The sequence below is a fragment of the Callithrix jacchus genome, chromosome 8, assembly GCF_049354715.1.
Source record: "Callithrix jacchus isolate 240 chromosome 8, calJac240_pri, whole genome shotgun sequence".
In the NCBI taxonomy this organism is placed as follows: Eukaryota; Metazoa; Chordata; class Mammalia; order Primates; family Cebidae; genus Callithrix; species Callithrix jacchus.
The window spans coordinates 37,952,849-37,967,452 of record NC_133509.1 but is presented as its reverse complement, the minus strand read 5'-3'; the positions used below and the strand labels follow the sequence as shown (position 1 = coordinate 37,967,452).

Genomic DNA, 14,604 nt, shown 5'->3' with positions numbered 1-14,604 from the left:
GCCTTTGCCTCCTGGGTTCAGCAATTCTCCTGCCTCAGCTACCTGAGTAGCTGGGATCACACCCGGCTAATTTTTGTATTTTTTAGTAGAGACAGGTGGAGTTTCACCATGTTGGCCATGCTGGTCTCAAACTCCTGGCCTCAAGTGATCTGCCCTTCTTATCCTCCCAAAGTGCTGGGATTATAGGCTTGAGTCACTTTTCCTGACTAGGATTTTAAGATATAGATATTGAACTGAGTAAAATTAGTGACTTGACCTGGAGTTATGCTCCATGTGGTCAATTTAGTTGTCTTATTAAAAAGGGTCAAAAACTATTATGAGTGTGTATGGTCTCTTCTAGGTGAGAATTAGAAGTGAAAATGCTACATTTTGGTGTTTTCATTATTTAAAAGTTTACTAATTATTTTGACAAGAAAATCAGAGCACCTTTGATTTTTGTCTTGCTTGATTTCGTGTATTTTCTTCCAATGATTTTCAATCTTAATAGATTCATTGCCACCTTTTTATAAGACATATTTTAATGCCCTTTTTGCTAACTTTAAATGAAAATCATAGTTTCTCAGTGCAGTGGCTCATGCCTATACTCCCAGCATGTTGGGAGACTGCAGTAGGCAGATTGCTTAAGCCCAGGAGTTCAAGACCAGCCTGGGCAACATGGCAAAAACCCATCTCTACAAAAAATACAAAAATTAGCTGGGTGTGGTGGTATACTACTGTAGTTGTAGCTACTTGGGAGGCTGAGGCAGGAGGATCAGTTGAGCCTGTGATGAGCCATGATCTCACCACTGTACTCCAGCCTGGGTAACAGACTCTATCTCAAAAGAAAAGAAAGAAAATCATAGTTAACATTACTGATCTGTATAATTTCAAAAAAATCAGGTTTTGATTACAATATAAAAAAGAATTAGAAAAGAAACAATTTATAATAAAATATGTATTAAATGTATTAAAATATGTAAAAAGTCTCAGCACTTTGGGAGGCTGAGGCGGGTGGATCACTGAGGTCGGGAGTTCAAGACCAGCCTGGCAAACACAGAGAAATCTCGTCTCTACTAAAAATATAAAATTAGTTGAGTGTGGTGGTATATGCCTGTTATCCCAGCTACTCGAGAGGCTAAGGCAGGAGAATCACTTGAACCTCAGAGGCAGAGGTTGTGGTGAGCCAAGGTCGTTCCACTGCACTCCAGCCTGGGCAACAAAAGTAAAATTCCATGTCAGAAAGAGACAAATACTCAAGCACACTACATTAGATGTCACAGTGATGTAGTAAAATTGCCTATGCCGGCACATAAAATCACTGTGAATGTGATAGCTGGACAAGCAGATTGATATGTGATATTGGCGATGCAGATGCCAGAGTGGCATTGACATGATTTTCCAAAATGGTGAACAACTCTTAGTAAATTTCTGAACAAAACAAACAGCTTTACGGTATGGCTGCATTCCAGAATATTTGGGATACATTAACACTGTAGAAAAAATATATTTTGTTTACATGTTAGATTCTATCCTTAGATAAATTTTCAATGGAATCTTGAAAATTATTTAGAACATGTGACAATTCTTTGTCCTACAGGATTATTCCCTCCTTTGTTGGACCTTAGTATCCAAGGCATTTGCACATTAAATGCGAACAGAGTATCCTCACCTTCAATCCCCAAAATGCCTCCATAAACAAACAAAGGGCCCTCTAGGGGGCAGTGCTGCTACCAGTGAGAACCACTGATTTCCAAGAATCCATCTACATTAATTTATCATATGGCTGTACTGATCGTGGAATTTTAAAACCAGAATAACTTGCCGGGCGCGGTGGCTCGTGCCTGTAGTCCCAGCTACTCGGGAGACTGAGGTGGGATCGCTTGAGCCTAGGAGTTCTGGGCTGTAGTGCGCTATGCTGATTGGGTGTCTGCATTAAGTTCGACATCACTATGGTGACCTCCTGGGAGCAGGGGACCACCAGGTTGCCTAAGGAGGGGTGAATCGGCCCAGGTCGGAAACGAAGCAGGTCAAAACTCCCGTGCTGATCGGCAGTGGGATCACTCCTGTGATTAGCAACTGCACTCCAGCCTGGGCATCATAGCGTGACCTTGTCTCTTTAAAAAAAAAAAAAACAAAAAACAGAGTAACTTAAGTATATTAGCTCCTTGACTGTGAGGTGTTTTGAATAATTAAGACAATTGGATAATTATGGAGAAACTTGATTTGTCCAAATGCTTCATCATTTTATTGTAATTCATGTAAGCAGATGCATGTTCTAAGTTCTCAATATCCTACGTTTTCTTTATTTTTTCCATTCATTCTATCTAGTAAGTCAGGAACATAAAACTTTCCTTAATGTTAGCATTTGCTTAGTTGACAGTCGTACAGTGTAATTTTTCCCTTTGAAAAAAACATTTTTGGGCTGGGCGCGGGATTTAGGCCTGTAATCCCAGCACTTTGGGAGGCCGAGGTGGGTGGATCACCTGAGGTCAGGAGTTTAAGACCAGTTTGGTCAACATGGTGATACCCTGTCTCTACTAAATATACAAAAGTTAGCTGGGCGTAGTGGTGGGTACCTGTAATCCCAGCTACTTGGGAGGCTGAGGCAGGAGAATCGCTTGAACCCAGGAAGATAAGGTTGCAGTGAGCCGAGATCACGCCATTGCCCTACAGCCTGGGTGACAGAGTGAAATTCTGTCTCTAAAAAAAAAAAAAATTAAAAGAAAAAAAATTTTTTTAATTTGGTAATATATAACATTACAGAAACTTTGTAAAATGAGGACAAAATTTCCCATAATCATACCATCCTAAACAATTGTTAATATTTTTCAGTATTTTATACTTTTATGCATATTTTGACATTCAAAAGTTTTATATATTTTCATAATGTGGCATAAGTTTTTGTTGTTATATAGTTTCAGAACTATTATGTTAAATTACTGCATTTTGTTCCTTTAGAGTCTACAATTCAATCATTTTCTTACCTTTAGATAGTTTACATTATAAAAGTTATATATAATATATATATACATATGTAATCTTTATTGATACATCTGTTTCAGTATGTTTTTTCTTTAGAATAGGTTCTTAGAAGTGGGATCACTTGTTGGATCAATCAACTTGGATGTTTTTGTAACTTGTTAAATTTGCCAAATTGACTAAAAAATAAAGCTGATCCGTTTATATTACTATCAGCATATCTGAGTTGTCAGTGTATCAAAGTATCAGTTTCACCTAATTCTTGACGGCAAGATTACTTTAAAATTATTACTTTATATTAACCAGATTAGCAGTGACACTGAGCATTTTTGCCCTTGTGAATTATTTCTATTTTTTTTTCCTGTAAAATGTAAGATCCTGCCTTTTCAATATTGATGTGCTGGGTTCTTACTGTTTATTTTTCCCCCATTTTCATTTTGAGTCAGAACTTTTAAATAAGTAAAAACACTAATGTTTCTCCTAGTCATTTTTGTGGTAAATATATTTCCTTGCCATTTCTTACTTTATTTCAATTTTTTTTAATATGTAGAAGTTGCACATTTTTATGAGACCCAACAATTATCTACCCATAGAAAATGCTATGTGATATCAAAGAAAGAACATAAGATGGGGAGTCAAAAATCAGTGTTCTGGACAGAGACATTTATAATACTTGTTACATTTGACAAAGGACTCAAATCCAGAACATATGTGAGAATGTTTACAAATCAATAAGAAAAAGACAGACAACCCAATTTCTAAAAATAGGGAAAAGCCCTAAACTGGCACTTCATAAAAGCTATTCAGATATCTAAACCATTTGGCAGTATGTAGCTGAATGAATGCAAACTGATTTTATATTACCTGTATAAAACCTATTTAAAATGTATATTTTTGGAAAGATATGTTTCATCATAAAGCCAGATTTTTATCATTCAGAGTATAGATGCTGTATTTGTTAGTGTGACCAGTTTAGATTTTACTGTACTTCTGTAGGAGAGAGGTCAGTTTCTTTCTGGCTTATCCTGCCTTTAATAGGAAATTATTTTTGCAGGTTTCTTTCCTGTTGAATATGATGTTATTTTTTATTGTCCAGCGATTACGTATTCTCTAGGAAAAAATGCCTCATTGGAGATTAGTAATCTCTATAGATTTTTGTACCCTTAAGCAGGATTGAGGAGTATCTTGGCTTTCCGTGACTGTATCAAGGTATGAGAGAATAGGAGAAGAAAAGGAAATCAGAAATTCAAGGATGAAAATGTTATAAGTATCACAAAAAAGTGTATTTTAAAAACCCATATAAATCCCACAAGTGTATGTGGTTGTTTTTCTTATTTTTTTTACTACAGGAAATAATACAGCTTTTTTTTTTTTTTTTTTGAGATGAAGTCTCGCTCTGTTGCCCAGGCTGGATTGAATTTTTAGTAGAGATGGAGTTTCACCTTGTTGGCCAGACTGGTCTCGAACTCCTGACCTCAAGGGATTCACCCGCCTTGACCTCCCAGAGTAGTGGGATTCCAGGTTTGAGCCACTGCATCCGGCCATAATATAGATTATTTTTATCTCTACAAATGAAACAATTCTAAGAAATTATTTCCTGTGTGGTGACAAAAAGTCTGTTTGGGATATGTATATCTCACCTAATTATTGTGCAAGCCTCCAAGTGTTAGTATTTGTCCCTGGTTACCTCTTCTGTGCTTGGTTATTCCCATTTTACTTAATATACTGAAAAACATAGGCGTAATTCTGTGTATTTTCATGGACAGCTTTATAATTACCCCTTTTAGATTTCTTAACATCCCTTTTAATGTAGAACATTTTATTTCTTCCTGGCAGAAAAAACTTTTCTTTTTCTTTTTTTTTTTTTTGAGAGGGAGCCTCATGCTCTCATCCAGGCTGGAGTGCAGTGGTGTACTCTTGGCTTACCGCAACCTCTGCCTCCTGGGTTCAAGCGATTCTCTTCCATCAGTCTCCCGAGTAGCTGGGATTACAGGCGCATGGCACCAGGCCTGGCTAATTTTTGTCTTTTTAGTAGAGACAGGGTTTCATCATGTTGGTCAGGCTGGTCTCAAACCCCTGACCTCTTAATCTGCCTGCCTCAGCCTCCCAAAGTGCTGGGATTATAGACGTGAGCCACTGCGCCTGGCTATAACTTTTCAAGCCCCGTTTGCCAACTTCCTTCTCACACACATTCCTTTTTCTTCCTTCTTGAGTGCAGGTTGAGTATCCTTTATCTGAAATACTTAAGTCCAGAAGTGTTTCAGATTTTTTTTTTTTCAGATTTTGGAGTATTTGCGTTAATACTTACTGGTTCAGCATCACTAATGCAAAAATGCAAAATCTGAAATGCCTCAATGAGCATTTCCTATGATGCTCAAAAAAGATTCAGATTTCAGTTTTTTGGTTTAGGGATACTCAGCCTGTAATGGTTCTTCATACTAGGTAGAGATACACTAGTCAACCTGCCATTATTCTCTTTATAACTTTTTTCCTCTTGACTACTTACCTAACCCTCAGAATATATACTTTTCTTTGAGACAAATTCATACCCCAGGCACATTTTTTTTCATTGTAAATCTTAGGGGTTCCATATAGTCCCTTCACTACAGGCTTACAATTCTGCTTTTCCTTACGATACTGTATAACATAATTGAGTAATTTTCCAGCTACTTAGCCTTTCTCAGTTTGGAAACTTTTTTCTCAGAACTGTTACCCCTTGAATTTGAATGTTTAGGATACATTCAAATCTTTTTTTTTTTTTTTGTAATTTTTAGTAGAGACTGGGTTTCATCATGTGATACATTCAAATCTTAATTTACCTATATTCTACTGTCCTAATCTTTTTTCTGACACATATTTTAATATTTCTTATTCAAGAAGACACAAACACACACACATCTATGCCACCCACACACACCTCACACCCTAGGCTGGGACATTAGCCTTTTCAGATATATTTATTTCAAGATACAAGATATTCTTTCCAGCTTTTTTCTTTTTTTGAAAAAAGTTTACTTTGTCTCCCAGGCTGGAATGCAGTGGCACGATCTTGGCTCACTGCAATCTCCACCTCCCCGGTTCAAGTGATTCTTATGCCTCAGCTTCATGAGTAGCTGGGACTACAGACATGAGCCCCTCTGCCCAGCCAATTTTTTATTTTTAGTAGAGATGAGGGTTTCACCATGTTGGCCAGGCTGGTCTTGAACTCCTGGCCTCAAGTGATCCACCTGTCTCAGTCTCCAAAACTGCTGGGATTACAGAAGTGAGCCACCACATTTAGCCTCTTAATGAGACAAATAGTCTATTCATATTACTAGTATTGTCTTTTCAGTATTTTCATAGAATGTGAATTGTTTACTTTCTGGAAGAACTTAAATATACATTGCATGTATGAGGGCAGAAATTTGTATTTTAAAATTTTGAACACATTTACTATTGCAAAAAAATTTATGGTAAGTGGCTGGGCGTGGTGGCTCACGCCTATAATCCCAGCACTTTGGGAGGCTGAGGCGGGTGGATCACGAGGTCAAGAGATCAAGACCATCCTGGTCAACAAGGTGAAACCCTGTCTCTACTAAAAATACAAAAATTAATGGGGCATGGTGGTGCGCACCTGTAGTCCCAGCTACTCAGGAGGCTGAGGCAGGAGAATTGCTTGAACCCAGAAGGCAGAGGTTGCGGTGAGCCGAGATTGTGCCATTGCACTCCAGTCTGGGTAATAACAGTGAAACTCCATCTCAAAAAAAAAAAATTATGGTAAGTTTAGTTTAATTTGCACCAGCAACAGAGGACAATATCTTGCACTTTATTTACTTCTATGAAAAATTTTATTGCTACAAACCCTCCAGTGAAAACAATTAGTTGCCAGTTTTAAATTTTAGACCAGCTTGGCTGGGCGCGGTGGCTCACGCCTGTAATCCCAGCACTTTGGGAGGCCGAGGTGGGCAGATTGTTTGAGGTCAGGTGTTTGAGACCAGCCTGGCCTACATGGTGAAACCCCATCTCTACTGAAAATACAAAAATTAGCTGAGCATGGTGGTGCATGCCTGTAGTCCCAGCTACTTAGGAGGCTGAGGCAGAAGAATTGCTTGAACCCAGGAGGCAGAGGTTGCAGTGAGCTGAGATCATGCCACTGCATTCCAACCTGGGTGACAGGGCGAGGCTGTCTCAAAAAAAAAAAACATTTAGACCAGCTTTTCTCTGCTTCTTACCTCTTCTGTCTTTTAGCAGGTGTATTTGGAGAATTTAAACTTTTATTCTAAGTAAAAACTTAATGAGAAAGGAAAATAGATTCAAAAATTCAAATATAAATTGCTTTTCTATGATCTGTAATTTAAAATTAACCATAAGAAACTCTTTTGAAGGGATAATTGAGAATTGACTTATTAATAAAGACAGGAAGGGAAAATCCCATGTCATAAAGAATAAATGGAGATTTTGATGTTCAATTCATCTATGTTCTATTTAGATGTCCCTGGTAGATTTGGGAAAGAAGCTTTTAGAAGCGGCACGAGCAGGTCAAGATGATGAAGTTCGTATTTTGATGGCAAATGGAGCTCCTTTTACTACAGACTGGGTAAAGAATTATTTTAATGTTGTGTGTGTTTTTTTCTTCTTCTCATTTTTGAGTTTTTCCAGAGAAAAATGTAGTTAGTATTGTGTTTGTGAGTGGCAAAAAATATTTTTTTGCAAATGTGTTTATTATTTTAGAATTATACCTTTGTTAAAAGAAGTAGTTTATATTATTTTCTTCGATATTGGACAACCTTATCCAAATATTTCATCCAAAGAAGAGTTTTTCCTTCAAGCTTTGGAATGCATTAATGTGGCATGAATATAAAAATGTATCTATTTAGTATTTAATTTAAAGGTCTTATAAATAGCACAGGTAGAATGTATAATTAAGAAAGATACTGATAAAGATTGGAGTTAGTGTTATAGTTGTTTCTAAAAAGAAAAACAAGTTTATGTTTCAGTTATTACTTGTAAAACTATTGCAAACATGACCAAAGAGGAAGAAAGGAATGGGAATGAGATCTTGACAACTATAAAAAGAAGTCTGGGGGCAAATAAAAGTATTGTCTTAGGGATTTGGAATGCTAGGAATCTGAATTAACCCTCCTATTGGTAACAACTGAAAATTCCAGATTTTTGATTTTATTGTTTTTGCCTTCCTTTGTTCCATGCTATTTGTAAATTTTTCATCAAAAACAAAAATTTTTTATTATGGAAAATTTCAAATATATATCAACCCCTGTAATACCCTTTACCCAACTTCAAAAATTATCAAATTGTGATGAATCTTGTTTCCTCTATAACTCCATCTACTGTATAATTTTTTGTTCTGTATTATTTTGAAGCAAATTCCAGGGACTATATCATTTCACCCATATATGTTTCAACCTGGTATTTTTAAAGAATAAAGACTTTTTGATTAAATATTTTAAGGAAAATTTTCCTTAAGTACACTTCTGAGTTAGAAAGAAAGAGATTATCAACCTGTAAAACCAAGTGAAGGCTAGAACACAGAGAAATTTTACCCTAAGAACATCAGGTGAACTCACATTTGCCTGGTGGTTTTTCCACCTCACTGGCTTGGGGTATTAAAGCTAAAGACCTGAGACTGTTTATGGAGAGAAGTCTAATAGGGGATCTCATAATTCTGTAATCCCAAAGAGCTGTACCTTTAATGTAAGGGTAAAGCAGAAATACCCTGTCTCTTCTGCTACCTGCCCCTGTTGCCTTGATGCTTCAAAGAAAATGAGCTGATGTGAACCAAGACATCAAATGGAGAGCGGGAAAAAAATTGATAGTAAGAATTTGGAATCACAAGGCATCCCTTATACACACTTGCAGCCTGAACTCATAAATATTTGTGTAGTCAGGCCAGGTGTGATGGCTCATGCCTGTCATCCCATCACTTTGGGAGGCCGAGGCAGGTGGATCACAAGGTCAGGAGTTCTCAACCAGCCGGACCAACATGGTGAAACCCTGTCTTTACTAAAAATACAAAAATTAGCTGGGCGTGGTGGCACTTGCGTGTAATCCCAACTACTTGGGAGGCTGAGGCAGGAGAATCACTTGAACCTGAAAGGCGAACATTGTGGTGATCCGAGATTGGGCCACTGTACTCCGGCCTGGGTGACAGAGTGAGACTCTGTCTCAAAAAAGAAAAAAAAAAACAACGTGTTTAGTTTAAAAAGCTGTGAATTGAGAAATGAATTTGAAGTGATCTTTGGACTATAGATTACCCCAGATTCCTGACAGAAGCAAATGAATATCTTCTCTGGAGGAACCTGCCTTCATCCCAGGCTTCATAGCCACAGATGAAATTCAAAGAAAAGTGAGCAGTCAGAAATAACTAAACACACGAACACATGGCAGTTTGAACAATAACCTGGTAAAACAACTGACAACAGAAGCAGACCCATAAGGACTTGAGATAAGATTTTAGTAACAGATTAAACAGATGTTTAATTAAATATTTAATTTAATTAAAATATTTAATTAAATAGATTAAATATTTAATCTATTAAAATAAATTAATAGATTTATTTATTTATTTTAATAAATAAATTATTTATTAAATAATTTATTATTTAATAATAAATTATTTAACAGATGTTAAGAGTCATGAAGGATCATGTGAAAAAGTCTAACATCTGATCATAGATCCACAAAAAGAGCAAAAATAGGGATGAAATACTTTGAAGAGGCAACTGCTGAGAATTTTCCAGAACTAAAAGATGGCAGCCCACAGATTTGAGTAACCTAACAAATCTCCAGCAGGATCAATTTAAAAACTAATCCATATCTAGATGCATCATAATGATGCTGTAGTAACTCAAGACAAAAAGATCTTTTTTTTTTTTTTGTTTTGAAATAGAGTCTTGCATTGTTGGCTGGCCTGAAGTGCAATGGCATGATTTTGGCTCACTGCAACCTCCATGTCCCAGGTTCAAGTGATTCTCTTGCCTCCGCCTCCCGAGTAGCTAGGATTGCAGGTGCCTCCCACCACCTGGCTATTTTTTTGTATTTTTAGTAGAGGTGGGGTTTCACTATGTTGGCCAGACCGGTCTCGAACTCCTGACCTCATGATCTACCTGAGACTCCCAAAAACAAAAAGATCGTAAGAAGGATTAGTATCCAAATACATAAGGAATTCCCATGAGTCAGCAATAAAAAGACAAGGCAATAGAAGACTGACTTGATGTGGTACTTTACCAAGGAGAAAATTTGAACAATAAACATGAAAAGATACTCAGCTACATTTACATTTGGGCAAATGCAAAGTAAAATTATGAACTACTATTATATATCCATCAGATTAACAAAAGCAGTTGAATAGTACCAAGGCTTGGTGAGGAGATGGTGGGAAGTCACATAATTTGGGTGGAAGTATGGAACTGGTATAATCGTTTTGGAAGACAGTTTGGCAGCATGTAGCAAATTTGAAGATGTGCATACTGTATGATGTAGCAGTTGAACTTCTAAGAATATTCCTGAGAAACTTGTTCATGTGCTTGAAACATGTATAAAACTACTGTATTTAGCAGCAACATTATTCTTAATAACGAAAAAACTAGAAACCCAAATGTTCATCAGTAGATTAGATTGGGTAAATTAATTGTGGTTTATTCATTCAGTGGAATATTGTAGAACACAGAATATAGTAAGCTGTACTTATATTTATTAATATGGTGAATCTCATGAATTTAATACCAAGCAAAAGAAGGCAAGTGACAGAAATGCATGCAATATTATTCTATCTGAATAAAACTCAGGCAAAACCAAAGTATATTATTTAGGGAAATAGAAGTGATATGAAGAAAACAAAGAAATGCTTGCCACAGAATTCAAGATATTAGTTACTTCTGGGGCTGGTGTGGGGCTTGTGATTAGGGAGTGGCATGTGGGAAGTTTTTAAAAAAAATTTTTTTTTAAGACAGAGTCTCGCTGTGTTGCCCAGGCTGGAATGCAGTAGCTTGATCTTGGCTCACTGCAACCTCTGTCTCCCAGGTTCAAGCTATTCTCCTGCCTCAGCCTTCCAAGTAGCTGGGATTACAGGCACCTGCCATCTCACCTGGCTAATTTCTTATTTTTAGTAGATAGGATTTCACCATGTTGGTCAGGCTCTCAAACTCCTGACCTCAGGTGATCCACCCGTCTTGGTCTCCCAAAATGCTGGGTTTATAGGCATGAGCCACTGCACCTGGCCAGATTTAAATTACTGGCGATGTTTTATTTCTGGACTGTGGTGTTGATTCACAGATGTTTGCCTTATTATTTTTCTTTAATCTACGTATATCGGCCGAGCACAGTGGCTTACGCTTGTAATCCCAGCACTTTGGAAGGCTGAACTGCTGGTGGATTACTTGAGGCCAGAAGTTCAAGACCAGCATGGGCAACATAGTGAGACCCCATCTCAAGAAAAAAAAAAAAAAAAAAAAAAGAGAAGGGGAACAAAAAAATAGGTAGGCTTGGTGGCTTAGTCTGTAGTTTTAGCTACTCTGGAAGCTGAGATGGGAAGATTGCTTGAGCCTATGAGTTAGAGGTTACAGTGAGCTACAGTTGCTCTATTGCACTCTAGCCTGGGCAACAGAGCAAGAACCTGTCTCTAAAAAAATGAATTAAGAAAAAGAAAACCCAAAAAACTATAAAAACTACATAGCCACATGTGGTGGCTCACATCCATAATCCCAGCACTTTAGGAGGCTGAGGGAGGAAGCTCGCTTGAGCTCAGGAGTTTGAAGGTACAGTGAGCTATAATCACCTCAGTGTACTCCAGCCTGAGTGCCAGAGTGAAGCTGTGTCTCAGAAAAAAACAAATAAACAAACAAATCCTTCATATATGTGTGTATGTTTTGCATCAATAACCAAGAAGGGAAGGTCTCAGAAGACAAAAATACTAAAGTAGATCCTAATGTCAAGCTGAGCAAAACTCCTGGTTGGTAAATGGGCTGTTGAGATATTTTCATTAAATACTGAAATTTAAGAGTGTAGAAAGCGCTAATTATAGAAAAATTGAAGAAGCATGGAAAAAGAAAGGATTGTTTAAGGATCTTCTTTGATCTGCTAGGATGACCTTCCTTTAAAAATATAAGGTTTATCTGGGTTCGTTGGTGTGTGCCTATAGTCCCAGCTACTCTGGAGGCTGAGGTGGACAGATTGCTTGAGCCCAGCAGTTCAAAGCTATAGTGTGTGATAATTGTACCTGTGAATAGCCATTGCACCCCAGCTTGGGCAGCACAGTGAGGCCCTGTCTCTAATTTAAAAAGAAAAAAAAAATCTATATATCTATATATAGATATATATATGTATTTAAAATATATATGTATATATCTATATATAGATATATAGACATATATATATATAAATATATATATGGGAGGGGGTGGTGAGGGAGGGAGAGATAGGACTAAGGACCTTTGTACATATATCTCACTTAATCTCTTCATAACATAGTAAACTATTTATATGTGTAAATTTCCTTAGTCCAAATTAGCAAATTTCATGTTCTAGGGAAATATCTTAGTTCTTTGGAATATCAAGTGACATGGTAATCAGAGAGTTGTAGGGATTTTCTATGCCTTTGCATAGAAATGCATATGATATAACTTAATCTTTCTTCCCTCTTATTTTAGTACTCCCTCTATGTATTGTGGATGTCAATTTAATGATGTGGAGCCAATTTCAGGAGAATTGGGCACTGTTTTGGTTTTGTCCTAATTCAACTTTGGCAAGTGGACCTAAGAATTTTCCTTTGAAAAAAATCCCTTTAAAAAGATCACTGAGATGTTTTAATACATTAATATTTTATGTCCTACAAAGCAATTTTGATCCACTGAAAGTAAACATGTACACTGTTACATTTATTTGATATGAATTTTACAGATGAAGTTAACTTAGCAAGTTTTATGTGATTGGTATGAAGAACACATTCTAATACACAGAAAAATCTCTCATACTCTATCTCTAATTTCTCTCTCTCTCTCTCTTTCTTTTTCTTCCTTTCCTTTCTTTCTTTCTTTCGACAAAGTCTTGCTCTGACCCAGGCTGGAGTGCAGTGGCATGATCTTGGCTCACTGCAACTTTTGCCTCGTGGGTTCAAGCAATTCTGTTGCCTCGGCCTTCCAAAGAGCTGGGATTACAGGTGTGTGCCACCATGCCTGGGTAATTTCTGTATTTTTAATAGAGACAGGGTTTCACCATGTTAGCCAGGCTGGTCTTGAACTCCTGACGTCAAGTGATTCACCTGCCTTGGCCTCCCAAAGTGCTGGGATTACAGGCTTTGTGAGCCACTGTGCCCCGCCTCTATCTCTAATTTCTAATGAGATTAATTTTATTTCGGCAGCTTATCTGATTTAAAAAAAATGAAGAAAAAGTTTGAATCAAAAGAAATAATAGATTTTCTTCTTCATTGAGAATGTTTGGTAATTCTTCAGGGAGTCTATGAAGAGGATGTGATAAGCATGAATCAAGTCATTTCTTTTGAGTTTTGAGTTATGTAAACAGATAATATAAAGAAAATTTGTTTACTATGTAAACAGAAGTGTGCTAACAATAATGGTAAATGTGGATTTTTTTTCTGTGGTACAGCTGGGAACTTCTCCCCTTCATCTAGCAGCACAGTATGGTCATTATTCCACCACAGAGGTACTGCTCCGAGCTGGTGTAAGTAGAGATGCCAGAACCAAAGTGGACCGAACACCATTACATATGGCAGCTTCTGAGGGCCATGCCAGCATAGTAGAGGTTTTACTTAAGGTGTGTGTTCTCTTTATGCACTTTGCTTTTAAAAGTAAGCCCCCGAAGACTTTATTATAAGAAGTAGAGAAAACTAGTTTTTGTTAAACGCCTACTTAGTATTTTACCTGTAGTATTTCATTTTTTGTGTGAATAAGCCCATTAAGTGAAAATTATCTTACAGTTTTCATTTCATGAGGGACAAAACTTACTTTAGGTATATTCTTAGTTAAGTCAACTAATTGATTTCTTGGACGTTGGTCTACCTTTGGGTGAGGGACTACAGCTTTGTCTTAGAGTCACAATGCTCATGGAAGGGAGAACAGTAGGGTTGAATGATTAACAAACATATTAGCAAATAATATAAATGGGGATTTTTCTATAATCATCTAAATGCCTTAGAGTGATGTAGAAAATTCTGAAACGTAGAGTGATAGATGTTCTGCTTGATCCTTCTTATCCTGGCCTCTACATCAGCCCATCCAAAAGAAATACAGTGGAAGCCATAAATGCAAATCACCATATACTGTAATTCTAAATATTCTAGTAGCCACATTTATAAAGTAATTCTAATTTTATATTTTATTTAACCCAATGCATACAAAGATTAATATCATTTCAACATGAAATCAGTATAAAAATTATTAATTATTTTTTTCTGAGATGGAGTCTAGCTTTGTTGCCCAGGCTGGAGTGCAGTGGCATGATCTTGGCTCATAGCAACCTCCACCTCCCGGGTTCAAGCAGTTCTCCTGCTTCAGCCTCCCAAGTAGCTGGGATTACAGGTGCCCACTGCCATGCCTGGCTATTTTTGTGTTTTTCGTAGAGATAGGGTTTCATTATGTTGGTCAGGCTGGTCTTGAACTCCTGACTTCCCAAAGTGCTGGGATTATAGGCATG

At 37.1% G+C, this 14,604-nt stretch overlaps 1 protein-coding gene across 14 annotated transcripts in view; it reads left to right on the top strand.

Moving 5' to 3' along the window:
- GABPB1 (GA binding protein transcription factor subunit beta 1) overlaps positions 1-14,604 on the top strand; it is a 76,375-nt gene that overhangs the window by 33,634 nt on the left and 28,137 nt on the right. For 8 of the 14 annotated variants that reach the window (XM_078334234.1, XM_078334233.1, XM_078334232.1 and 5 more), the window contains exons 2-3: positions 7,427-7,534; positions 13,558-13,725. In XM_078334234.1, the coding sequence (XP_078190360.1) occupies positions 7,427-7,534; positions 13,558-13,725 (276 nt within the window). The remainder of the gene's footprint in view (positions 1-7,426; positions 7,535-13,557; positions 13,726-14,604) is intronic. The other 6 variants (XM_078334239.1, XM_078334237.1, XM_078334236.1 and 3 more) reach the window with 1 other exon arrangement.